The sequence below is a fragment of the Saccharomyces paradoxus genome, chromosome III, assembly GCF_002079055.1.
Source record: "Saccharomyces paradoxus chromosome III, complete sequence".
NCBI classification, from domain to species: Eukaryota; Fungi; Ascomycota; class Saccharomycetes; order Saccharomycetales; family Saccharomycetaceae; genus Saccharomyces; species Saccharomyces paradoxus.
This window is the reverse complement of record NC_047489.1, coordinates 70,192-94,965: the sequence shown is the minus strand read 5'-3', so window position 1 is coordinate 94,965 and position 24,774 is coordinate 70,192. Positions and strand designations below refer to the sequence as shown.

Sequence of the window (24,774 nt, the reverse complement as noted above, 5' to 3'; positions counted from 1 at the left end):
AGTATAAGTTTAAAGGCATCAGTTTTTTTTTTTCGATATATTTCTGCTAGCACACATGCTACTCTATCCATATAAATTACTAAATATATACGGTGAGTGAACATTAGAGTCTTCCGCCTGGGGTGATATTGTCACTTCCGTTCTTTATTGCTACTTCTTCGAAATCACCCCGTCTTCTTAACATAATGGCGGGGTGCAAACCCTGTTGCTTTAAGTTCTTGAATATGATCACAGGCTTTTCATTCAATTCTAACAGCCTTTCCTGATCCCCATAGCAAATGACCAAGACATATTGCCTCCAATCCTGATCTGCTAAGTTATGCCTTTTCATTGCATTTTTCAAGATCCTTTCACAGGAGTCTTCTTTAGATGCACGCAACTGTTTTAACGCCTCGTTAGGCGATGGCCCCGGTGTGTTTGCCGTTGAAGCCGTAGAGGGATGAGGTTGGTTAGTGGATATTTGGGGTACTTTGTTCTTGCTATCCTTGAGCATAGATTTTGAATGGGAAAGACTGGGCTGCCTAAATACCGTAACGGGGGATTCTCTCCTTGACGGTGATTGTCGGTGATGAACTGTGTCGAAATAATCTGTTTGTGAAAGAGACACACCATCACTACTGGGTATAATTGTGTTGTTTGACGAAGGCGCCGTAGTGGAAGGTCCATGCGTGTTAATAGGAGACGAGGTTGAGCTGGTCTTCATTACTTCTAAGACATCCATCCTCAGCCTTGTGTACTGTGATTGAAATTCTTGCAATTTCGCAGATGTAGTGGTGTACAAGTTTTTCAGTACTGTTATCATGTCCTCTTGAGTCTTGTCGTCCTTCCACTCCAACTTGGTGTCTCTTAGCTTATTAATCAATATTTTGAATTTTATAGCCTTATTCAAATCACCTTCACACAAGTCTTGACAATCTTGTAAGCACAATTCCGGCAAAAGATCTCCTACAATATCATTTTCTCGTAGTTTCTGGCATAATGGGTCGGTCTCTTCCACCTCCAGCGTGGATATACACCAAGTGATTACATCATCGACCGACCACTTGGAATAGTCTTCATTATTTATTAATATCATGCCATTCACGTCCAGATCCGGTGAAGCATCGTTCGAGCCCTCATTGATGGTCTGTTTCTCGTCCCCCATCTGGTTTGCTATGTCTGGTAGTACTACCTCTGTATTCTGGAGTCCTTTGAGCTTGCTTCTTCGTTATAATTAGCGATACTATTTTTTCAGCTTCACCTATTGGGAAATATGTCGCCGATAATAGTTTAAATAAGGGAGAGAGGAAGCAATATCAAAAAATGAATAAGTTGAACAGGTTGTACGCTCTCACTTCACGTAGAACTTTTCTAGGTAGAAGAAGCATTATACTGACACGTTACTGGAATACGAGCAAGAAAATGAGTGGCGAATCGAACGACCTGAAGTGGAATGATGCACTGACGCCATTGCAGCTGATGGTGCTCAGAGATAAGGCCACTGAAAGGCCGAACACTGGTGCCTATTTACACACCAAGGAGTCTGGTGTCTACCATTGTGCTAACTGCGACAAACCGTTGTACTCAAGTAGCACCAAGTTTGATGCTCGTTGCGGATGGCCCGCATTCTATGAGGAGGTATCCCCTGGGGCCATCACATACCACCGTGACAATTCTCTAATGCCTGCAAGGGTGGAGATATGCTGTGCAAAGTGTGGTGGACATCTGGGACATGTGTTTGAAGGTGAAGGGTGGAAACAGTTGCTAAATTTACCTAAGGACACTAGACACTGTGTTAATAGTGCGTCTTTGAACTTCAAAAAGGATTAATGTGCTATATTTATATACGTATGTATATGTACATACTTCTTTAAATTTTGTTATGATCCCCGAATGGGTTTGACATCGTGGACGGCTGATAGGAAGATAAACTCTCTTCCTCCGAGGACTCGCTGTCGATATACCTGCTGTTATCCTGCTCATTTTCATCATAAATATCGTCATCGTACGAGCCATGATCGTTCTCATCGCTGCTATCGTCCTGAGCGCTTCGGTCGTCGTATGCAGTCAACGCAGCCACCAATTCATCATTGGCATGAATCAAGCTACCCAGAAACTCACCCTCCGTCACCAATTGCAAATATCTAAGAACTTTCCTCCTGATGGCCCTGGCCTGGATGAACTTGGACGTGGCCTCTTCATCGTCCGTGGAGTACTTGCCCCTAGGCAAGCCGATCAGAGAGTTCTGTAACGACACAGCGGACGCGAGAGCATCACTGATTATGAGCCGAATCCTGGGTGCCTCCTTGTTCATATTGATCTGTGGAATCCTATACAATCTATCGGCGCTGGTCAACGAGTTGGACTGGTACAAAGTGTCGTCAGCACTATCATTCATGAAGTTAGACCGTCCGCCAGCTCCTCCACCACTACGACCAGAACGGTTGCTCTTAGAGTACCTTTGTTTAACCGTTTGGCCCAACTGATAAAGGCCTGCATAGGCCCTTGCATTCTCCAGGCTGTTCTGAGTAATGTAGTTTAACCACGAAATAGCATATGCTGCACACTTCTTGATAATCCTAGGCTCATACTTCTCACCGGACCCACTGTTCTCAGAGTTCGTGGCCATCCCTTTCAACCTTTGCAGCAGCTTGTCATCATTGTACATGACTGTAAACTTAACGCCCTGTGAAATAAACAGATCCAAAAGGTCCAGAGTCCTGGACTGTTGCAGCCGGTTCCCATACTTTATCTTCTTTCTAAGTGCTCGCGCAGCCTCCTCCTGGTTGACAGTATAGTTATAGTCGTTGTGATCTGCTTTGATAAGCTGAATCAAGGGAGATAGCTCCACTTCTAGTGTGTAGTCCCTTGAAGAGACAATTCGAAAGATCGTCTCAGTGATAGCCGTATGCGGATGATCCGAAAGAAACCCCATGTCCTTGTTTTGCCTGCCTCCAACACCTTATCACTCTCCCACCATCATAACCGTAATGCCAACATCCTAAGGAAGAATAGTACATTGATAAACAACATATAGAATACTGCTACTACTTTAAATCACTTTACACGTTAACCTCGAAAGGGTTTCAAAGTTATCACCTTAAAGTATGCTTCATTAGCTACAATACGTGCAATTAGTGTACAGAATGAGCTTATTACAGATTACGAACAGCAGCAATGGCGTTTCCAGAGTGCGATAATTGTTTTGTTTAGCCACTATTGTCTTACTACCCCCTTGCGCCTCCGGATTCTCCTTGTACTGCATAATAACAGATTCACGTGATGTTGGAATTTTATCTTGAAAGGAGTAAAATATATAAAGTAAGTGAAAAGTTTATATAAAATAAAAGGGATTTAGCGTAAGATAAAGATATCTGTGCAACAGTTATACGAGCATTCGCATACATATACAAATAAATACAAACAATCTTAGAAAGAAAAAAAAAATGGTATCCCAAGAAACTATTAAACACGTTAAGGACCTTATTGGAGAGAAAGAGATCTTTGTTGCATCCAAAACGTACTGCCCATACTGCCATGCAGCTCTAAACACGCTTTTCGAGAAGCTGAAGGTTCCAAGGTCCAAAGTTTTGGTTTTGCAATTGAACGAGATGAAGGATGGCGCAGACATTCAGGCGGCGTTACATGAGATTAATGGCCAAAGAACCGTGCCAAACATCTATATTAATGGTAAGCATATCGGAGGCAACGACGACTTGCAAGAATTGAGGGAGACTGGTGAGTTGGAGGAATTGTTGGAACCTGTCCTTGCAAACTAAAGGCAGACGAAGTTTTTTCCCCATACATAGGTTTATAATGAGTGTATATGTGTACATATGTGTATAGGCATGTGTGTGTATTTACAGGAAAAACCATCAATGGATATGATTAACATGTCGGAAGAGTGCTTGTGAAGGCGTCTTTAGCAGTTCCAAAATAGGTTAACCCACCGAATTCCGTCTGGCAGACTCTTTCTTTCCTGCTACTTTTGACACTCTTGCGGTACATCCGATGTTTGACTGCCTCCTCGATGGAGATGGCGTACGACATGGGCACCACTTTGGGCTCCCGCACATCTCTTTCGCCCCAAATTTCCACTTGGCTCATTACTTTAAGAACGTCATCCATGCCACTTATTTTCCTGAAATTAATATCACAAAACTTCATGAACAGATGCAGGGTGTAATACGCATCGTTACCGGCATTGTGCAGAAACGCATGCGGTATCTCGAACAAGCGGAGAATTTTGCCCAAACTGCCCCCCTTTCCACCGTACGATTTCCTGTAAAACTGCTCAGTGTCCAAGACGAACACGTCTAGATCACTGGGGGTTTCAGCGAGAAGCAGCGTATGGTCCAGATGGCCCTCATACCCTCTACCGGGGAATTTAACACCAATGGTTTCCAGCCACTTAAGATCTCCGCTCACGTGGTGTCCAACGAAGGCCCTTGACCATGTCTTATCCTCTTCGGTCACCGGGACCAAATAATAGTTGATTAGCGATTGAATGAAATGCACGCATTCCTTCAAGCTCAAGACATAGCTTTCTCCTAGTAAATAGCAATCCTTGTAATCACAGACCCATTTTTGGTTTCTAAGTTCTAACGACTCCTCGATAATCAAATGGTAATTTTTCGTAATCGGAACCATTGATGGCACCATGTTCTCCCTAGGGTCATAAATGGAAATCCCGATTTCGGTGATTACGTTCTGGTTCGTTTCGAAGGCCTCTATATCGAGACAAAAACATATTGCTCTCTGAGAGGCCATCAGCCTAATGCATTTTTCCAGGTAAGCAAACTCATTCGAGCCAGAATGCGCTTCCACCATGGGCCAAAACGTCTTCCTGACGGTGTTTTTCTCGTCAGCCAGTAGTTTCTGTTCTGTCTCCAGGAGCTTAATAGTACCACCCATTCCCAACATTTTCTTCTGGATGGCTTCGAACCAAGCGATGTCCTTCATTCCTTTGGGCTGCGGACAGATACCGTTGGCCCGGTCCTCTTTGGTCAATGGCGACAGTCGCTGTGATCTTTTGGACCTGGGTGGTACAATCGTGTCGCTTAATCTTTTCAAGAACCGACGTTCTTCCACCAGTTTTTCTAGTTTTGAATGCACATCGCCATGTACTGCATGCCATTCACTTTCCACCTGTGCCACTTTGGCTTCCAGTTGCGCCCTGGACTGTCTATAGGAGGCATCAAACTTCTGCCTCATCTCTACCACATACGAATCGATCATAGGCTTCCTCAGTAGGTCCAATTCCTTCGAAAATGCGGTTTTCCTCAACTGTACATAGTAATCCACCTGATCCAGCCAGTTGCACTCAGCACGGTCCCAGGGCGTATTCAATCGGGTCCTGGCGTCCAGAAACGCCTCCACACAGCCCGCAATCTTGCCGCTCCCCGTTCGGTCCTTTACTAATCCCCTGACGGGGAGCGTCCCACTACCTAGTTTCGTTGCCAAAGCACCGGTATTACCGCTTCTGGAACGATAGCGGTGTCCTGCACCGCTATTATTCCTCCTTTCCCAATGAACGCTATTATCGCTGCTGTTATTACTATTATCTCTCATTATTATTTGAGCATGCATGAGGATCTGGCCTCTCGAGCAGGGCACAAGTTCTCATTGCCTTCTTTCCTCCACCCCTTCTTATATGTTGTCCTGTTGGGTCTCAAAATACTAGCGGATAATACGGATTTTGAGGGATGCTCATCGCAAATTTTTCAGAAATGGTGCACGGATGGACCCACGCAATGAAAATTTTTTTCACTTCTTGTAGGACAAGAACAAAGAGAGAAAAGTACAAGTGTAAACCTTTCCTAATATCTTTTTCGGTTTTATGAAGAGCTTTTGAGATCCTAGGTCGTTAATAGAACATCAGGATTACTCTGGACCTGCCAACGTGTTTCCTCCTCCACTCACTTTCCTGCCCACGATGTCTGCTGAAACCGCCGCCGCCAACACTGCTACTGCCCCAGTCCCAGAAGTACAAGAACAAGAGAGTTCAAAGAGCAAGCAAGTCAACTTGACGCCGGCACCATTGCCCACATCTTCCCCATGGAAACTTGCTCCTACTGAGATCCCTGTTTCTACTATTTCCATAGAGGACTTGGATGCCACAAGAAAGAAAAAGAACAGAACACCTACTCCAAAATCGTCGACAGCTACCAAGTGGGTTCCCATCAAGGCCTCCATTACTGTCTCTGGCACCAAGAGATCCGGTTCTAAGAACGGTGGAAGCAATGGCAACAACAACAAGAGCAAAAACAACAAAACTGCAGCATCGTCGACATCGTCGAGTAATGCTAACAGGAAAAAGAAACATCACCAACATAATGCTAAGAAGCAACAACAAATGAAGAAAGATGGCTTCGATCCGGCAGCAGGTGAAGAAGACTCAAAGGACACCACCTCCCAAGAAAATGGTCAATCTACACAACAGCAACAACCACCCCACCACCGTAATCACCACCACAGTCATCACCATAACAGTAATGGTCCTCAAAGAAGAAAGTTCCATAACAGTAATAACGCCGGTATGCCTCAGAACCAAGGTCTCCCACCACAGTTTAAGCCCTACCAAGGACGCAACCCTCGTAATAACAACAACAACCGCTTAAAATACCACAACCACTTCCATCACAACCAGCAACACTCTCAACAACCTATGGTCAAATTACAACAGCAGTTTTACCCAGCTCAACCGGTATTAATGGCCATCAACAACATTGCCAGACAAATTGAATACTATTTTAGCGAAGAAAACTTGACCGTCGACAACTACTTAAGGTCAAAACTATCCAAAGATGGATTTGCCCCATTGTCATTGATCTCTAAGTTTTATAGAGTTGTTAACATGTCCTTCGGAGGTGACACTAACCTGATCTTAGCTGCATTGAGAGAAATTGTTGCTAACGAAACCGCTACCGTCAATGTTGCGGAAGGTAGCTTGGCCACCAAGGAAGCTGAGAACGTTACCGATGAAGTTGAAGAATCATCTCCATTAGATAAGTACTTCATTCGTTCCAAGAGCTGGTCAAACTGGTTACCAGAAACTTTTGAAACCGAAGTCAACATTGAAAAGGAACTGGTCGGCGACGCATTGGACCAATTCATGATATCCCTACCATCTGTTCCTCAACAAGAAGAGGAATCATCCACTGAATCTGCTTCTCAAGAAGAAGAAACCAAAGAAGACGCAGCACCGGTTGCAGCTGATGAAGCTGAATCTTCCTTATAAAGGCTCCTCACATGCAAAATAAAAAATGGATTCGTTCATTGCATTTTACACAAAAAACCATAAAAATCGAAAAACCTAATAATTAAAAAAATCAAAAGTTAATTATCCCCCAGCAAAGCTGTTTTTTTTTTTGTTTTTTTTTGTTTTTTATCCATTTTTTTCATTTGTTCCATCAGTTTAATATGAAAGAGAAAATAAAAATAAAAACTTTGAACAATTTTCATGTTTTGAATTCATTGTACATTATCATCATAAACAATAAGATACAAATATTTATGTTTTTTTTTGTTTTTTTTTTTTTTAAGATATAAAAATATTAGCCTCTTCTCACTTCATTTTCTTTCTGTTTAAGTGGCTACCATCATGAGATATGATTTTTTTTCTCCTTGCGCAATTCTTAAACCACCTGCTTTTTTTATTCAATTTTTTGCTAATTTAATAATTGGGAAGAAGCTATGAAAAATGCCTATTTGACTATAAATAATTCATATGTAAAAATTTTATGTATACTCTTTTTTTCTCTTTTGTGTTGTCAAATCCTTTTTTATTGTCACCCAAACCAGGTTTCTAGCTTGCGTCATCTATATTGCAACGTGTCCTGGATTATTAATTGTTGTATTGCGGTAGTGGTAGCGCCGCTCAACAATTTTGGAAAATAGCTAAAATTAATTCCTTAAAAGGGTATTTTCCTAAACGAAAATACCTCAGATATTGAAAGATGCGTAGTGTAAACAAAAGGAAATATTTTAAAGTGTACCTATATTACCCACGGTTTCTGCCCTTACAAGCAAGAGTTCGCTCATAACATATTCTCTGCAATAGATATGAGCTATGGAACTATAAATGATATGAATGAATCGGTAACGAACTATCGAATAAAAAAAGCCCAAAACAATATCAAGGGATGGTACGCTTACTCGTTTTCTAGTGAGCCTTTTGTGGTTTCTGCAGTCTCAACGTATATTCCTTTATTATTACAGCAATTTGCCAGTATAAATGGTGTAAAAGTGCATGATCACTCCATACCTTGCCTGTCAGAAACGGGTGGTGGTTCAGATAAGTGTGTTCTTGGTCTGTTCAACAACCGGATCTTCGTAGATACTTCAAGTTTTGCATTATACGTCTTCTCCCTTAGTGTTTTATTCCAAACAATAATAGTCATTTCTGTTTCAGGGATAGTAGATCTTTGGGGGAGTGTTAAATTCAAAGGCAGAATTCTGGTTTGGTTTGGTATTGTGGGAGCATTATCCACTGTTGGGATTTCCAAATTGAGTGATACCCAGGTTTATTCTCTATCTGGCCTTTATATTGTGGCTAATGGTTGTTTTGGCGTTATCAATGTGGTTGGGAATTCTCTTCTGCCCATTTTTGTTAAGGATTCGTTGAAATGTCAAAGTCAAGGAGTCTATGAACCTGATAAGGTAGACTCATTAACCACTGTTATTAGCGGTAGAGGTGCCTCTTTGGGTTATTCAAGCGCCCTGATTGTTCAGATCGTATCCATGTTCTTGGTCGCATCAAAAAAGGGCAGTAAGCAGGATGTTCAAGTGGCTGTTCTTTTCGTAGGGATCTGGTGGTTTGTATGGCAATTGCCCATGATCTGGTTGATTGACGACGTGACGATACCGATAAGAGCAGATGGTTCTACAGCAGCATCCGCCCATGGTCCGTATCCCGATGAGCAAGAGGCTTTAAACCAGTTAAATTGGAAGAGATACCTTTCGTATGGTTGGGTATCACTTTTCGAATCGTTTAAACATGCCACGCTATTGAAAGATGTGATGATTTTCCTTATTGCGTGGTTTATTATTAGTGATTCCATTACCACGATAAACTCTACAGCGGTTCTGTTCTCTAAGGCAGAGTTACACATGAGCACCCTCAACCTAATCATGATAAGTGTTTTGACCGTTATAAATGCAATGTTGGGCGCTTTTATGATCCCACAGTTTCTTGCCACAAAGTTTCGGTGGACTTCCAGCCAGACTTTGATGTATATTATCATTTGGGCAAGTTTCATACCATTTTATGGTATCCTTGGATTTTTCTTCAATGCGTTCGGTTTAAAACATAAGTTTGAAATGTTCTTATTGGCCATTTGGTACGGATTATCACTAGGTGGCCTATCGGCAGTCTCAAGATCAGTTTTCAGTTTGATTGTACCTCCAGGAAAAGAATCTACATTTTTTAGTATGTTCAGTATCACGGATAAGGGGTCATCCATCCTGGGACCCTTCCTTGTTGGACTGCTTACCGATAAGACGCATAATATTCGCTATTCGTTTTATTTCTTCTTCCTTCTTTTGATGCTATCATTGCCTGTACTAAACTGCCTGGATGTTAAGAGAGGTAGACGGGAAGCTGAAGAATTGAGTCAAGTATTGCCTGAAAGTGAAAGAAGACTGGATTAGGTTGTTTTTTTACACAAAATTTTACTTATGCATATATATCTGTATATATAGAGCGTTAGTTTCTTAAAATCTTCCAGATTTTTATCTTACCATCATCTCCGCCGGAAGCAAACATTTCTTTATCTGCAGGGTTTGATGCAACTACGTTACAATTCTTCCCCATGGGTTTCGTAGAATTACTCATTACTGTGGAATGACCGGATAACACAGAGATTAAATTACCTCTAATTCTGTCCCAAATGTAAATTTTGCCATCTTCTGATCCGCTCATTACAAGTTTATTGCCGTAGGCGAAGCAAGATCTGATTATAAAATGCTGTTGCTTTTGACCAAAATACTTTTGTATAAGAATATTTTCCTTATAGTCCCACATTTGCAACTCGTTATCTTGTAGACTAACTAAAACCGAATGTTGAGACTCAGATATTTGTTGCTTATGGCTGCCTTGGTGCGCGGTATTTAGCGGTAATGAGATACAAGTCATGTTTTTGCCAACATCCAACCTTGCGATTCTTGGAATCAGGACGTTTTTAAGATCCAGTGTTTGTTTAGATAGCTCTTCCTTGGAGGGGAACCCACTGAAGTCGTAAACATCTATAACACCCTGGTGGGTCATCAAAAGCACGTAGTTATCGTCATAGCTAATTTTCACGTCGTGCACTCGTGGGAATGTTTCGTCGTCCTCGACGTATTGCCAGTTACCATTGTTATTTGTCGGTTTGTAAAGGACTTTTGCAGGGTCGATTAATTTTCTCCCAGAGACGTTTTCATCATGGCCCAGCGCGATACAAGTCCTCCCTTTTAGGCTAAAAAGGGACTCTTTTGTGGTGAGGGAGTGGACAATAGCTTCTCTGTCGGGTGATCCAACTACCATCCAGCCTGCACGTTCCGCGGTGTGGAAGGCATCGCAGCACCATACCCTTGATTGATTAGAATTCGCGTTTGCTGGCCTGGAGGAAGACGACGTTGATGATTCTGTATCATCTAAGGACGCAGTGGCGTCTAGTTTAAATGAGTCCATGGGTGAGAGCCTGGTAGAAGGGTACGGTAAGAATGAGTCTGTGGTAGATGCATCAGGTAGGCAGGTGGCATTCATGTCGTATATGGTAACGTCTTCGCTGAAAGGGCATGCGACCAAGTATCGGCTGTCGGGGGAAAACATGAGATACAGTACAGATTGCGACAAACTCACGCAAGTCTTATAAATTTTGAAGTCTTGTTCCACGTCATAAACGGTAATGAAGTAGCCTCTCGAGGACTCGGAAGTCGCAGAGGCCAAATACTTGCCATTGGGTGAGAAGGTTAAAAACCAAATCTCGTCCGTGGTGTCCTGGATGGTCTTCCATTCTTGGAAGGTCACAGTCAGGTCGTGTGAGAAGTTGTCTTGCAAAAGGTTGATGCGGTGGGGGGGAGAGGAAAAAGAAGCGTCGTCGTCAGGATCAATGATATTGAAAATGTCTTGCGACTGTTGGTACTTGATGGCCTGTTTCAAGAGATGCAAGAGACGACCCTTGGGAACGAGTTCGTTCGGATCGATATATTTGGAGATAGCGTCAATCAAATGGTCTCGCTCGAGATCCAACTGCGCGGTGAGTTTTGGGTTAGTCAGGTACGTAGACAGTTCTCTCAAAGTGGTTTCCGGATTGAAGATATTTTCTTCATTGAGGAACTGATCGTTAGACACCAACAGGGAATCCCATATCTCGATGAAGTTTTTGAGAATTTTGCGCAAGTACAGGACGGGGAGCGCAGTGTGAGGGCCCGTGTGGGACGCTGAGGTTGTTGCTGGATGGAAGAACTCGAGGAAGATTTGTCTATTGACGAGAATCATGATCTCTACGTAATTTCTGAGCGTGGCGATCTCCGCGTCTGAGCAAGTTGACGAATTTACGGAGTTAATGAGCTGCTGCAGATATTGCAATTGCAGAAGCATGTGGTCAAAAAGTGAAGTGGTGGCGGGCGTCGGCGTAGGAATGACTAGTGTTTGGAGCCATTCGGACCTTAGCGGAGAGCTATGGGCAAGGGGCAGTGAGCAAATTATCTGCCAGTTAATAAGCTGGAACTGACCGCTTTTGATGAGTTTGAAGAAAGTCTGAATGTGATTGGACTCATTCTGGTATCCGCCGCTCTCTAGCAGTAACTGGTCAGCGGCGGAGTCGTAGCCCAGCTCCTTTAAAGTATGTATCAGCAGCTTAGTGAGCTGTTTCTTGTCAAAACAGCCAACGGAAGAGGGTAAGCTGGTTTCCTCCGTGTCATTGTTCAATACGTAGGCGATCTTATTAGTATGTGACATGCTGTAAGCTTGGTGTAGTACCGCCTTGAAAATGCTAGATACGTAACTCGTAACAACGATAAAGGAAAACCTAGGAAATCATTCATTGTTCTTTAATTTCCCTTAAAAAGCAAAAGCCCGTTTCTGATGATATTGTTCATTAATGTGAGAAAATCATACATACATACATAACATATACAAATATTGTATATGTATATATATCTACCGAAAAATGATAAAAAAGAGAAGGTAAAAAAAAATTGGAAAAAGATCATGCAACTAGTGCACACAAGGCGGCACCTACACCGGAGCCATCCTTAGCAATTTTCAAGTGAACTTTCCTCTCACCCTCGGCACCCAAAGGTGACAAGGCTAACGCGTGTCTCAGCATGGATCTGAAACCAGGATAGTACTCCACGACGGAACCATCACAACCAATCTCCACTTCACCATGGTATCTTTTGTTCAAAGCATTTGTCTTGATCAAAATGGCGGCAAGCGGCACGGCGGCTAAATACGCAGATCTCCTAGAAATCGCGCGCACCAATTTTTGGATTTGAACACGCTCTGTTGGAGTAGTAGGCAGTCTGAGACTTTGTAACAATGACAACTCTGTTTCACGTAGACCCGTCGAGTCGTCAATCTCAATATGTGATAGCACTTCGGACGACAACTGGAAAGGTGTAGTCAAGTGGCGAGGTAACTGTTCCTTGGTCCGGTACTGTTGCAAAAGCAGCCCTTGTGAGTGCAAGTCCACTAGAATATTACGCAACACCTCACCCAAGAACATCCCGGAGACACGTTTCTCAAACAAATGGAATCCCGGGTTCGTTGACAATTTTTGGTCAATTACAACGTCATACTTAGTAGTAGGTAAGTGCTTGAGCTCATTATCAAAGGACCCCCATTCGACATTGATAATCATATGCGTCTTACCCTCTTTTATCAACTTATCACGCAGTTCTTGTGGTAACTTCGTAATTTTATTGATCTCCTCCATGTAACACCCATTGGTACCGGTACCGAAAATACACCCGATTACCGGCTCCGAGATTTCCCCGGAGGTCATCGAGTCCGTGTTATCGGATGTGTAGCAATGCGATAGGTATGTCCCGACGGTATCGTTGGTCAACGCAACAACCTTGACCATAGGCATACCCTGAGCGCGTAATTGCTCCTGGTACAATTGCACCACATCCTTTCCGACGGTGTCCGCGATTCGGAAACCCTTGGTCCAACGGATCAGTGTCCCGGAGTTTAGAGATGTCTGGTCTACAGGGTACGAGAAAGTGAAACCCAGCCTCATAGGATTGGCGTCTTTGCCCTTAGCAAGTTCGTCCGGGTGGTACTTCTTCATGAATGCCAATGTACGACGTGCTAGAAAACCAAACAAGTCGTCAGATGTGACGTTCTCATCGTCTAGCAAATCATCCGGAATTTTTGACTTCATTTGTTCCATAGAGAAAGTATGATCCCCGTGCAAGTTAACAGAACAAATACGGAAATTGGTACCACCCAGGTCGGCGGCTAGTAGAACACCACGCTCGGTTCCGTTGGGTGAGCCGGTGACGAATGCCGGAATCATGGGAAGACCCTTGTCCGAGGCCAGTGTATGGCCTTCCTTTGGTGGAGCTAGACCTTTTTCCATTTGTTCGATGAAGTAGGCGGTTAATTCGTCTAGTTTCTCGGGCGTGACCTCGAAATCGTCGCAGATCTGGTCCACGGCCTGGATGACCGCTCTCTCGGTTGCTTTGTGTAAGTCGTCAAAGGACATCTTATGTATTATAGCGTTGTATTAGTAGTGGTGTTGTGGTTTATGGGAGCTGAGTTGTACACTGGGAGGGGGGTGCTGGGGGTTGTATTGAGAGCGGATATTTATATGGGCGCGTTTTCATTATTAGCCACCGTTTGAGCGTGGTGTGACACCACGCTTAAGATGGAGGCCCCCCTGGAAAGGGGCACCGTCCGTCGGCACACCACTTATAATGCGGGGTGCAAGCGCCGCGTCTAATTTTTTTCTTCTTTTTTTTCGGAGCGACGAACCTTTCCGAGCACGTGCCCTGGAACTCATTTGGATTTCACGTGATACTCTATTACCCTATCGGGCGGCGCCTCTTTTTTTCCTTTCCTCTCACTAGTCTCTTTTTCCAATTTGCCACCGTGTAGGTTTTGTTGCGCTGTTACAACCACAACAAAACGAAAAAAATCTGTATGCATATATATATACATGTTTGCATACGCGTTTCTTGTTGCAAACAGTATATCCAGTTGGTAATTTCAAAGCTGTTAAGCTCTACATAAAGAAAAACATCCATCTATTCCGTTATGAAGTTTTCTGCCGGTGCCATCCTGTCATGGTCCTCCCTGCTGCTCGCCGCCTCTGTTTCTGCCCAACAAGAGGCTGTGGCCCCTGAAGACTCTGCTGTCGTTAAGTTGGCCACCGACTCCTTCAATGAGTACATTCAGTCGCACGACTTGGTCCTTGCAGAATTTTTTGCTCCATGGTGTGGTCATTGTAAGAATATGGCTCCTGAATACGTTAAAGCCGCCGAGACTTTGGTTGAGAAAAATATCACTTTGGCTCAAATCGACTGTACTGAAAACCAGGATCTGTGTATGGAACACAACATTCCAGGGTTCCCAAGTTTGAAGATTTTTAAGAACAGCGATGTCAACAACTCGGTCGATTACGAGGGACCTAGAACTGCCGAGGCCATTGTTCAATTCATGATCAAGCAAAGCCAACCGGCCGTCGCCGTTGTCGCTGATCTACCAGCTTTCCTTGGTAATGAGACTTTCGTCACTCCAGTTATCGTTCAATCCGGTAAGATTGACGCCGACTTCAATGCCACTTTCTACTCCATAGCAAACAAGCACTTCAACGACTATGACTTCGTTTCCGCTGAAAACGCAGACGATGATTTCAAACTTTCCATCTATTTGCCCTCCGCCATGGATGAGCCTGTAGTATACAATGGTAAGCAAGCCGACATCGCTGACGCAGATATTTTCGAAAAATGGTTACAAGTGGAAGCCTTGCCCTACTTTGGTGAAATTGACGGCTCCGTGTTCGCCCAATACGTCGAAAGTGGTTTGCCTCTAGGCTACTTGTTTTACAACGACGACGAAGAATTGGAAGAATACAGACCTATCTTCACCGAATTGGCCAAGAACAACAGGGGTCTAATGAACTTTGTTAGCATCGATGCCAGAAAGTTCGGCAGACACGCCGGTAACCTGAACATGAAGGAACAATTCCCTCTATTTGCCATCCACGATATGACTGAGGACTTGAAATACGGTTTGCCTCAACTTTCTGAAGAGGCTTTCGACGAATTGACCGACAAGATCGTATTGGAATCTAAATCTATCGAATCCTTGGTCAAGGACTTCTTGAAAGGTGACGCTTCTCCAGTCGTGAAGTCTCAAGAGATTTTCGAGAACCAAGATTCCTCCGTCTTCCAATTGGTCGGTAAGAACCACGATGAAATCGTGAACGACCCAAAGAAGGATGTTCTTGTTTTGTACTACGCCCCATGGTGTGGTCACTGTAAGAGATTGGCCCCAACTTACCAAGATCTAGCTGATACCTACGCCAACGCCACATCCGACGTTTTGATTGCTAAACTAGACCACACTGAAAACGACGTCAGGGGCGTCGTAATCGAAGGCTACCCAACCATCGTCCTATACCCAGGTGGTAAGAAGGCCGAATCTGTCGTGTACAGAGGTTCAAGATCCTTGGACTCTTTATTTGACTTTATCAAGGAAAACGGTCACTTCGACATTGACGGTAAGACCTTGTATGAAGAAGCCCAAGAAAAGGCTGCTGAGGATGCCGAGGCGGAGGCCGATGCCGCTGAATTGGCCGACGAAGAAGATGCCGTTCATGATGAATTGTAATTCTGATGATTACTTGGTTCTTTCCATTTTAAATAGAGATATATAAAAAAATTTTCTTGGAAATTTTTTAAAAAATCAAAAAATAGAAGTAAAAATTCAAACACAAGTTATTCACTATATTCATCACACTGCACGAATGCCCTAGGGAAAGCGAAAATTGACCACGTAATAATAATAAGTGCATTGCATCATCTTTAATTTCAATGGCCGCTTACCTTATTTCTTAAGGAAGCACCTATCTTAATTTCTTGTAATCCCGCCCCCCCCTCCTCCAATTACCGTGATTAAAGATGGCTGTATTTACTCCTCCATCAGGTACCAACAATTCCACCGACCATCCTCACACACAAGATGACCACGACAAAGATGATAATGACATCAAGAAATTCTACATAAGGCCAAGTTTAGGCCTAAAACTATGGGGTCCGCTCGTACCCGCTCCCGATAACCTACCGGGGCTATACACTTTGATCACCATCCAATCTGCAGTGGGTTTCTTTGCCCTCTGGAGACTGAAAAGACTCTACAAACTACCGCCACCGCGCCGCATCGCCACTGGCACCCATTCGAATTTATCCTTTGGCGAACTACCCAGTGAAATGATTGTTAATGGCAAGACCAAAATTAAGAAGGATATTGCTGACTTTCCTACTTTGAACCGCTTTTCCACCACCCATGGCGACATTGTGCTTGCTCCCCCCCCCATCATGCCTCGCCAGTCTAGATTCGTCAGCGTGAGGAAACTCTTATGGGGTTTGTTTGGCTCACTGTTACTTTCTCAGTCACTGTTGGAACTTACACGCTTGAACTTTCTTAAATACGACCCGTGGTACGACGAAATGAAATCTGTGCGTGACAAGAAGTTTTTCAACAATATTGTCAAATATTACCACGAGGGTATAGATCCTACTAAGATAAAAGTCAAGGACGCTATGAACGGTACTCCACTCTCAACAAACATCCCTGAGGTCAAGCAAAGCGTCGCTCTCGCTAGAGCGCAAGTTGAGGCGCAAAATCCCATCATCAAATGGTTTGGACCCTTGGAATACAAGCCCATGTCTTTCAACGAGTACCTCAATCGCATGGAGTTTCACTTGGACATGTTCGAGTTCTTTCAAAATAAAAGAAATATTAGAGAAAATTCCATCGAGCTTATTAATTCCATATCGCATAATCCGCAGTCTTCTACTGGCCTGGAAGGCTTCTCCGAGTCCAAGAAACTACATCTACAAAATGTGGAAAAAAGACTGCATTTCCTAGCATCCTCGGGGAATTCCATTCCCGCACCAGTGAAGAAGAGATCAAGCACCACACTCTCACGAGGTGTTGTCTTGCCCCACGATACGAACGGCCCACAAGATATTGACCTCGATACAATAAGATCGCTCTATGATCCGTGGATGACTTTGGCCTTAGAAACCTCGCTAAGCATAAAATTCATACCAACCACCATGCCCTCCCATACTAAGACTCCCACTAGCACGGACCCTCCATTACCAGGGCCTACTCCCAAAGCTCTTACTAACGAAAAGACACATTAGGTCTTTGCTAATTCCTTAGTTGTGCCGTGCGTATATTAGATCCTCCTTCGTGAACCGTGATTTTTCAAACGACTACCAAAGAAAATATGGCTGGGATTTAGTATTATATATGCAAATATATAAATATTTAAATATACACTCCATTAATAACTAATATCTACATTCATATCAACCCTTTAATCCTCTCTCCACAGCAATGAAGATAACGTGTACAGCCTTGGTGTACGTCTTCATTTCACTCTTCCTAAACACGAGTTGTGTCCAAGCAGTATTTTCAGATGATGCATTTATCACTGATTGGCAATTGGCTAACTTGGGTCCTTGGAAGAAAATCATCCCTGATTCTCGAGACCCTAGCCGGGTTGTCATCTTATCGAACCCTACCGAAACTTCCTGTTTAGTTTCTTCGTTCAACATTTCTTCCGGACAGATTCTTTTCAGAAACGTTTTGCCCTTCACCATTGATGAGATTCAACTGGATAGCAATGATTACAACGCAATGATTTGTGTGAACTCTTCAAGCCAACATTGGCAGAAATTCGATTTACACGATTGGTTCTTACTAGATGAGGGCATAGATAACGTCCCCTCTACAACCATTTTGCCACAATCCTCATATTCAAACGATCAAGTATCCATTAAGGACAATGAACTGTGTATTCTCGACGAGGAGTCAAAATTGGCCGAATTGAAATTGGAATTACCTCAAGGGTTCAACAAAGTGGAATATTTCCAACGCGAAGATCCCCTGGCTTTGGTTTTAAACGTTAACGACACCCAGTATATAGGGTTTTCTGTCAATGATACAGAATTGGTACCGGTTTGGCAAAGAGATGAATGGTTAACTAATGTGGTAGACTATGCTGTATTGGACGTTTTCGATTCTAGAGATGTGGAATTGAACAAAGATATGAAAGCCGAACTTAATTCAAATTCGCTTTGGAACGCTTACTGGCTTAGATTGACAACAAATTGGAATCGTTTCATCAATTTATTGAAAGAGAACCATTTTTCACCAGGACGTGTCTTCACTAGACTCCTGGCTTTGGACTCCAAGGATACAACAGTATCAGACCTGAAATTTGGCTTCGCTAAGACCTTAATTGTTTTGACCCATGATGGCTTTATTGGCGGCCTTGATATGATTAATAAGGGTCAACTTATTTGGAAACTCGATTTGGAAATTGACCAAAGCATTAAAATGTTCTGGACGGATAAAAACCATGACGAGCTCGTTGTTTTTTCACATGATGGACATTATTTGACAATTGAAGTCGCTAACGATCTACCGGTTATCAAATCAAGATCCTCTCTACCTGAAAGTGGAACTGTTGACTCCGTTATTAAGCTGAATGAACATAAATGCCAGTATTTAATCAAGTTTGAGAATAAGGGTCATTTACTGTTTAAACTGAATCTCCGCAAGAATTTGGATGCACCAATAGTTTACAACAACCACACTAGTTGCGATATGCCCTTTTTTGAAACATTAGGACTCGAAACATTAGGACTTTTTATTAACGAACTAACATTTGTCACGGAGCATGACAAAAATGGCATTTACTGCTACAGAATCGAGAACGATGCGGTGAAAGAAGCTTGGCAGAGAACCGTAAAGTCGAAGGAAAAAATAATGGCGTATAGCAATAGGGACACAACAAACTCAAACACTCTTGGTATTACTCTAGGTGACAAATCGGTTCTTTATAAATATTTGTATCCAAACCTAGCGGCTTATCTAATCGCTAACGAAGAGCACCATACAATCACATTCAACTTAATTGATACCATTACAGGAGAAATCCTTATCACCCAAGAGCACAAGGATTCTCCAGATTTCAGGTTTCCAACGGATATTGTTTTCGGTGAATATTGGGTCGTTTATTCCTATTTCAGTTCTGAACCTGTTCCTGAACAAAAGCTGGTAGTAGTTGAATTATATGAATCACTGACCCCAGATGAACGTTTGTCTGACTCAGATAAGCATTTTTCTTATGATCCATTAACCGGTAACATTAACAAACCTCAATTCCAGACTAAGCAGTTTATTTTCCCGGAGATCATCAAGACAATGTCCATTTCCAAGACAACGGATGATATTACTACTAAGGCTATCCTAATGGAATTAGAAAATGGCCAAATCACTTATATACCAAAGCTCTTATTGAATGCAAGAGGTAAGCCAGCAGAGGAAATGGCCAAGGATAATAAAAAAGAGTTTATGGCTACCCCATACACGCCAATCATCCCAATTAATGATAACTTCATCATTACTCACTTCAGAAACCTATTACCAGGATCTGATTCGCAATTAATCTCTATCCCAACTAATTTGGAATCCACAAGCATCATTTGTGATCTAGGTCTTGACATTTTTTGTACAAGGATCACACCTTCCGGCCAATTTGATTTAATGAGTCCTACTTTCGAGAAAGGTAAATTACTCATTACTATACTCATCTTATTGGTGATCACGTATTTTATCCGTCCTTCTGTTTCAAACAAGAAGTTGAAGTCACAATGGTTAATTAAATAGATATTTACAAACACATTATATATGTCAGACACGCGTTCAAGGCTCTTTATTTTGGCTTACTCTTTTTTTTCCTTTTTTTTCTGAAAGACGTCAAACTCGTGGTTATATAATCTTCTACTTCTTTAAAAAATTGAGATATAATCAATGAAAGCTGAAGGCAGCACGAGTGCCAGCAATCAAAATATGAAAAAGTCGTTCGAGCAGTTTCGAAAAGGAAATTCATTATTCCAGGTTATCAAAGGACCTCAGCATCTGGAATGCCAGAAGTTATTTGTTCTTGACTCTTCATTCAATCCACCACACCTGGCCCATTTCCAGTTACTATCCCAAACTATTAAAAATTTCAAATTGAGGGACACCCGTTCCCATGTCTTATTACTTTTAGCGGTGAACAATGCAGACAAATTACCTAAGCCTGCATCATTTCCAACTCGTTTGGAAATGATGTGCTTATTTGCTGACTACCTTCAGGAGAAGCTCCCTCAATCTGTGGTATCTGTCGGGTTGACTGTCTTTTCGAAATTTATCGACAAAGACAAAGTTTTACATGAGCAGTTTACTAAAGGATACAATACAAATATAGGCTACTTAGTTGGGTTTGATACAATTGCTAGGATCTTTGATGAAAAATATTACCACCCCTTACAAATCAGTGATGTAATGGAGAGCTTCATGTCGGGATGTCAATTGTATTGCTTGGCGAGGGGCGATTGCCACCTCAGTGCTGAATCGCAATTAAAATATGCTAGTGACATCCTTGAAGGAAAGTTTGAACCAGTTATACCAAAAGAATGGGGGGCTAGGATTCATGTCATGCAAAATGATTATCCAGCGTTAAGAAATGTTTCATCATCTGAGATTAGAAACAAACTGAAAAATGGGCAAGTGAAGGTTTTAGAGGACGAGTTACCACCATGCATATATGATTATTTGATCAAGAATAAGACAATATTTGATTAAAAAGAGAAAGATAGAGATTCGAATGGCTTTTCATATATATAGATAGAGCTAATATTAAGAACAAAAAAAACTTTCTGTTATACTAAGCTAGTAATCTTAAAGCAATAACATAGCAACAAGGCATGTGCCAAGAAGAAGGAGATCCAATTGTTTGCTTGGGCTTGCCGAGTTTGTGAATTTTGAAATCACTCTTCTCTTTGAGTCGTCCCCTTCCTGCGTTAAATCCTTGTAGCCTTTTTCTATGATTGTACCATCCTGCTTCACGTTCAGCGTATTTTCCTCCTTACCAGAAATACAAGTGAATTTTCCACCTCTTATGATTGACCTTCCATTTGATGGATTTGTCCATTTATTGCAATCCAACACGTTCGATGAACTCTTAATAAAAGCGCTGCCTTTTACCAGTTTCAAGCTATCGAACATGATATCTTTGAAAGAACCTTCGAAGAAAATGGCACCTCCAATTTGCTTCAAGTTTGGCAGGAAAGTAATATCCTCGAGGGATTCGTTATCGGTAATCATTAGGCCACCTTGGATGTCTGTTACGTTTTCCAAATCAATTTTCATTAAATTTACATTGTTGATAATTCCTAATGTCCCACCAATTTTTTGCAGATTGTTCAGGTTCAATTCGTAAAAGTAGTTTTCGATGAACTCTAAAGAGCTCCTCACTTTTGTCAATTGTGGCAGATAGACTAAAGATGTGTCTCTAATCGTGATGTTTTCCACTTCTCTCAAGTGTGGCATTTCGAGTTCTAGCTCCTTAGCGTTGGCATGAACACTGAATTGTCCCCTGATGGTTTTAACATTCGAATGAATGGTTTCTAAAAATCTATTATTATTGATATTGAAAGTATCAATTTCCTGAACCTTGTTGAAGTTCTCGATGTTGGCTAATGAAGTATCCGATATGATAATATCTTTAATAATCTCAATGTTCTGAGAATCCATGGACACGTAGTTCAAGATCGGAACAACTTTCCACTCCAGCGACCGACAAAATTTCAAGGTTGGAATTTCAACAGAAACCAAAGAGGTTAGTCCTTGTAATTGGAAGAGCCCTTCGATTTTATTTAAGTTTCCAGCCTGGATTCTGATCAGTTCAGGCGAATCTTGGATAATCAGATCACCACCGATGGCTCTCAAACTGTTCAAGTCTAAGATGTTAGAGTCATAGTTTGAGACTTGTAAGGACCCCAGTATAAATTCACATTGGTTTTGTAAGTGAAAAAGTTCTTGTGAGGATTCAATGATGTGCAAATCTTTTTTACACAATTCTGATATCGGCGAGTTTGTGTTCAAACTTTTGACATCTATTTCAAAAAAAGGTTCATTTGCTCTTCTTTGAAGTTCGGGCTTACCATTATTGAATGGTTTCACATTATGTGGTCGCCTTGGTGGATCAATAGCGGCGCCCAACGTTTGTGTGATCAGTAGTGATGCCAATACAATCGCAAACAAACAGCCTTTCCCAATAATACGGTTCATAATTCGATGAAGTATTTAAAAATGGCTCTTGGTTTACCTTGTTGTATTTCAGATGTGGTGTGTTTCGAACAGAACAGCTTTCTTTAGCATCTGTCACAAAAGAATACATCTTTTCCACCTTTTTTTTTTATAATTCTCGAATTAGTGACGCATTTTCTTCTTAACAATGAAGAGAAAAAAAAGGGTATAGTAAAACAATTGAGGTTCAATATAATAGCGCATACACACAACGTATATATATACATTTAGTATTAAATATTAGTAATTATTAAGTAACGAAAATAAACTATAGTTGGAATAGAATCAAACGTAAAGAACAAAGAAAAAGTTTAATGGAACGAAAGTTAAAAGCTCCCCAATTTTGAACAACGGTTATGAAATTAGAAAGAAGAAAAAAAAAAGTGAAAAAAATAGTTCTTAGAATAAGAAAGCAACACCAGCAGCGATTGCTGCCCCAAAGGCACCAGCCGCCATGGTGTTAACAACGGCGTCACCAATCGAAACAGTCGTAGTCACCGAAGCGGTGGGAAGAGTTGTATTTGGTTGGGTGACATTTGGCTGCGTAGCATTTGGAGTAGTGGCATTAGGTTCAATGCCAGCTTGGGCGTGGATAGCAGTGACTGTGGCTAGAACAGCGACAATGTTTTTGATTTGCATTATTTAACGGAAGTATAAGATTTAAAAAGGGAGCTTTAATTGTTTTAGCTGTTATCGATCTAACATTAAGAACGAAATAAAGAAAAAGAGAGAAACAACATTAAATAAACATTTTTTTAACTCAAATGGAGGGAGATGTATTCTCTTATATAGATGCTAGCCCTCTTCTTCATCTCGTGACAGATTTACGTCGTCAATCTACTAGCTTCCCTTATCTCTTCCCTAAAGGGTATTTTACGTTTCCCCTTAGGGAAAATGAGTTTTGTCCCACCTTCCCTTTAGGAAAAAGGCAATGCAAATCTTAGAGGCAAGAACCACACCTATCGATAAGATCAGCGGAGCAATAGCACGCCAGGCAAAGGGATGGAAACAAGATAAATCCCTTCTTATCCCCTTTGCTCTCAGTTCATATTGGGGAAGTCTGCAAGTTATTGTTACATAGAAGGGCAGATGAAAACTAGGGGAATATCTGCAGCACTCATCTTGACAGATCATAGGAAAGCAACACGCCACATATTCTTTACTTCAGTTCACTCTTTCTATCTTGTCCATCGATGCATTTCGCAAACAAAGCTAGAATACTCGAATGTGTATTTGTTTTCCTTTTTTAGTATTTTTCTCCTATAAACGAGTTTTTTTTCGTTTTGCAGTCATATTTAAGTAGCGGCTTCTAAATATATCTCTTTCTATACAGGATGGTCTCAATAGGAGGCAAGCTATTTCAAGTTCAAAGTTCAAGAGAAAAGTTCTGTAACTGCTTCGAAATCAATGTTTAGTAAATACATCGTAATTGCTTCTTCCGTCTTTGCGGCTTTGACCTCTGCGGCATCTACGGTCGATTTAGATGCCCTGCTTCTGCTACCAGGGGTGGAGTCGCACGACGGCGTTAATACTGTATTTTCGACTAAAGACTTTTATCAAGTGTCATTCGTCGAATCGATTGCTCCTGCTATCGTAAACAGCTCCGTGATCTTCCATGATGTGTCTCGTCGTGTGGCCATAGGCAATGTCAAGAGTAGAGCAGGCGCCTTGGATTCAGAGGAAACGTATTATGATTGGGAACAGTACCAAGTGGTGAATAGCGGCGATTGGCAAACCGAATATACTCCCGTCTCTGAATGCATTTGGAGAGAGGAGAAGGACAAGAGCGACGAAACACCGGACAGATTTCCTATCTCAGTGCCATATAATTGGACGTCACAGTACTCAATTGTCGACTATGACACAGACGCTAATGAAGATGGTTTAGATTTTAGGTTTATTAAATCGTTGCTAGATAAGAGAAACTGGTTGAAAAAAATTGACGAGACTGTCTCCCAATCTAGTATCATGGTAGCACCAATGATTAAGCCATACGACGTGGTCCAGCTTTGGTATTCAAAATACATGGTTTGGGCAAACGTTCAAAGACAATACTGTAGCGGTATTTACCCAAGAGGGACTCAATGTGGCGCTTGGTCCAGGTATTACCATGTGGATGCTCCTACGTGCGATGAACCTATTGCGTCTTACATGACGAAAATGCTGGAAGATGAGGTTCAATGTCCTAATGAGAGAAACGCAACTACCTCAGAACCTCTTCGCCTGAATAATGAGGGAGGGCCTGATTTCTTTTTGGCTGTCGAGGAAGAGGAAGAGAAAGGATCAAAATCTCTCTGGAGTTCATTAAAGGAAGTCTTTTCCAAAAGAAGTTAAGCCAACCCCAGTCATTAGAACCTCTAAGAACGTCTTCAGGAAGAAGCATACGAAAGAAAGGAGCTTAGAAGTTTTAATTTTGTGTCTATATA

At 41.9% G+C, this 24,774-nt stretch overlaps 16 protein-coding genes across 16 annotated transcripts; 9 read left to right on the top strand and 7 right to left on the bottom strand.

Moving 5' to 3' along the window:
- Positions 1-103: 103 nt before the first annotated feature.
- Positions 104-1,144, bottom strand: STE50 (Ste50p; the record flags this gene model as incomplete). The annotated part of the gene is made up of 1 exon (XM_033909030.1): positions 104-1,144. The coding sequence occupies one exon, from the start codon at positions 1,142-1,144 to the stop codon at positions 104-106; it is 1,041 nt and encodes a 346-aa protein (XP_033764921.1).
- A 158-nt stretch (positions 1,145-1,302) lies between these two features.
- Positions 1,303-1,809, top strand: MXR2 (peptide-methionine (R)-S-oxide reductase; the record flags this gene model as incomplete). The annotated part of the gene is made up of 1 exon (XM_033909029.1): positions 1,303-1,809. One exon carries the CDS (start codon positions 1,303-1,305, stop codon positions 1,807-1,809), a length of 507 nt encoding a protein of 168 aa, XP_033764920.1.
- Positions 1,810-1,849: 40 nt separating this feature from the next.
- On the bottom strand, positions 1,850-2,914 carry LSB5 (Lsb5p; the record flags this gene model as incomplete). Its single annotated transcript, XM_033909028.1, has 1 exon — positions 1,850-2,914. One exon carries the CDS (start codon positions 2,912-2,914, stop codon positions 1,850-1,852), a length of 1,065 nt encoding a protein of 354 aa, XP_033764919.1.
- A 511-nt stretch (positions 2,915-3,425) lies between these two features.
- Positions 3,426-3,758, top strand: GRX1 (dithiol glutaredoxin GRX1; the record flags this gene model as incomplete). Its single annotated transcript, XM_033909027.1, has 1 exon — positions 3,426-3,758. The coding sequence occupies one exon, from the start codon at positions 3,426-3,428 to the stop codon at positions 3,756-3,758; it is 333 nt and encodes a 110-aa protein (XP_033764918.1).
- A 109-nt stretch (positions 3,759-3,867) lies between these two features.
- Positions 3,868-5,568, bottom strand: GFD2 (Gfd2p; the record flags this gene model as incomplete). The annotated part of the gene is made up of 1 exon (XM_033909026.1): positions 3,868-5,568. The coding sequence occupies one exon, from the start codon at positions 5,566-5,568 to the stop codon at positions 3,868-3,870; it is 1,701 nt and encodes a 566-aa protein (XP_033764917.1).
- Positions 5,569-5,914: 346 nt separating this feature from the next.
- Positions 5,915-7,219, top strand: SRO9 (Sro9p; the record flags this gene model as incomplete). The annotated part of the gene is made up of 1 exon (XM_033909025.1): positions 5,915-7,219. One exon carries the CDS (start codon positions 5,915-5,917, stop codon positions 7,217-7,219), a length of 1,305 nt encoding a protein of 434 aa, XP_033764916.1.
- Positions 7,220-8,043: 824 nt separating this feature from the next.
- Positions 8,044-9,630, top strand: ATG22 (Atg22p; the record flags this gene model as incomplete). The annotated part of the gene is made up of 1 exon (XM_033909024.1): positions 8,044-9,630. One exon carries the CDS (start codon positions 8,044-8,046, stop codon positions 9,628-9,630), a length of 1,587 nt encoding a protein of 528 aa, XP_033764915.1.
- Positions 9,631-9,685: 55 nt separating this feature from the next.
- Positions 9,686-11,923, bottom strand: GID7 (glucose-induced degradation complex subunit GID7; the record flags this gene model as incomplete). The annotated part of the gene is made up of 1 exon (XM_033909023.1): positions 9,686-11,923. One exon carries the CDS (start codon positions 11,921-11,923, stop codon positions 9,686-9,688), a length of 2,238 nt encoding a protein of 745 aa, XP_033764914.1.
- Positions 11,924-12,173: 250 nt separating this feature from the next.
- On the bottom strand, positions 12,174-13,676 carry GLK1 (glucokinase; the record flags this gene model as incomplete). The annotated part of the gene is made up of 1 exon (XM_033909022.1): positions 12,174-13,676. The coding sequence occupies one exon, from the start codon at positions 13,674-13,676 to the stop codon at positions 12,174-12,176; it is 1,503 nt and encodes a 500-aa protein (XP_033764913.1).
- A 551-nt stretch (positions 13,677-14,227) lies between these two features.
- Positions 14,228-15,805, top strand: PDI1 (protein disulfide isomerase PDI1; the record flags this gene model as incomplete). Its single annotated transcript, XM_033909021.1, has 1 exon — positions 14,228-15,805. One exon carries the CDS (start codon positions 14,228-14,230, stop codon positions 15,803-15,805), a length of 1,578 nt encoding a protein of 525 aa, XP_033764912.1.
- A 290-nt stretch (positions 15,806-16,095) lies between these two features.
- MGR1 (Mgr1p) lies at positions 16,096-17,346 on the top strand (the record flags this gene model as incomplete). Its single annotated transcript, XM_033909020.1, has 1 exon — positions 16,096-17,346. The coding sequence occupies one exon, from the start codon at positions 16,096-16,098 to the stop codon at positions 17,344-17,346; it is 1,251 nt and encodes a 416-aa protein (XP_033764911.1).
- Positions 17,347-17,542: 196 nt separating this feature from the next.
- EMC1 (Emc1p) lies at positions 17,543-19,882 on the top strand (the record flags this gene model as incomplete). The annotated part of the gene is made up of 1 exon (XM_033909019.1): positions 17,543-19,882. The coding sequence occupies one exon, from the start codon at positions 17,543-17,545 to the stop codon at positions 19,880-19,882; it is 2,340 nt and encodes a 779-aa protein (XP_033764910.1).
- A 144-nt stretch (positions 19,883-20,026) lies between these two features.
- On the top strand, positions 20,027-20,842 carry POF1 (nicotinamide-nucleotide adenylyltransferase; the record flags this gene model as incomplete). Its single annotated transcript, XM_033909018.1, has 1 exon — positions 20,027-20,842. The coding sequence occupies one exon, from the start codon at positions 20,027-20,029 to the stop codon at positions 20,840-20,842; it is 816 nt and encodes a 271-aa protein (XP_033764909.1).
- A 96-nt stretch (positions 20,843-20,938) lies between these two features.
- On the bottom strand, positions 20,939-22,330 carry SPS22 (Sps22p; the record flags this gene model as incomplete). Its single annotated transcript, XM_033909017.1, has 1 exon — positions 20,939-22,330. The coding sequence occupies one exon, from the start codon at positions 22,328-22,330 to the stop codon at positions 20,939-20,941; it is 1,392 nt and encodes a 463-aa protein (XP_033764908.1).
- Positions 22,331-22,747: 417 nt separating this feature from the next.
- SPAR_C00200 (uncharacterized protein) lies at positions 22,748-22,987 on the bottom strand (the record flags this gene model as incomplete). The annotated part of the gene is made up of 1 exon (XM_033909016.1): positions 22,748-22,987. The coding sequence occupies one exon, from the start codon at positions 22,985-22,987 to the stop codon at positions 22,748-22,750; it is 240 nt and encodes a 79-aa protein (XP_033764907.1).
- A 768-nt stretch (positions 22,988-23,755) lies between these two features.
- SPAR_C00190 (uncharacterized protein) lies at positions 23,756-24,682 on the top strand (the record flags this gene model as incomplete). The annotated part of the gene is made up of 1 exon (XM_033909015.1): positions 23,756-24,682. The coding sequence occupies one exon, from the start codon at positions 23,756-23,758 to the stop codon at positions 24,680-24,682; it is 927 nt and encodes a 308-aa protein (XP_033764906.1).
- Positions 24,683-24,774: the final 92 nt, after the last annotated feature.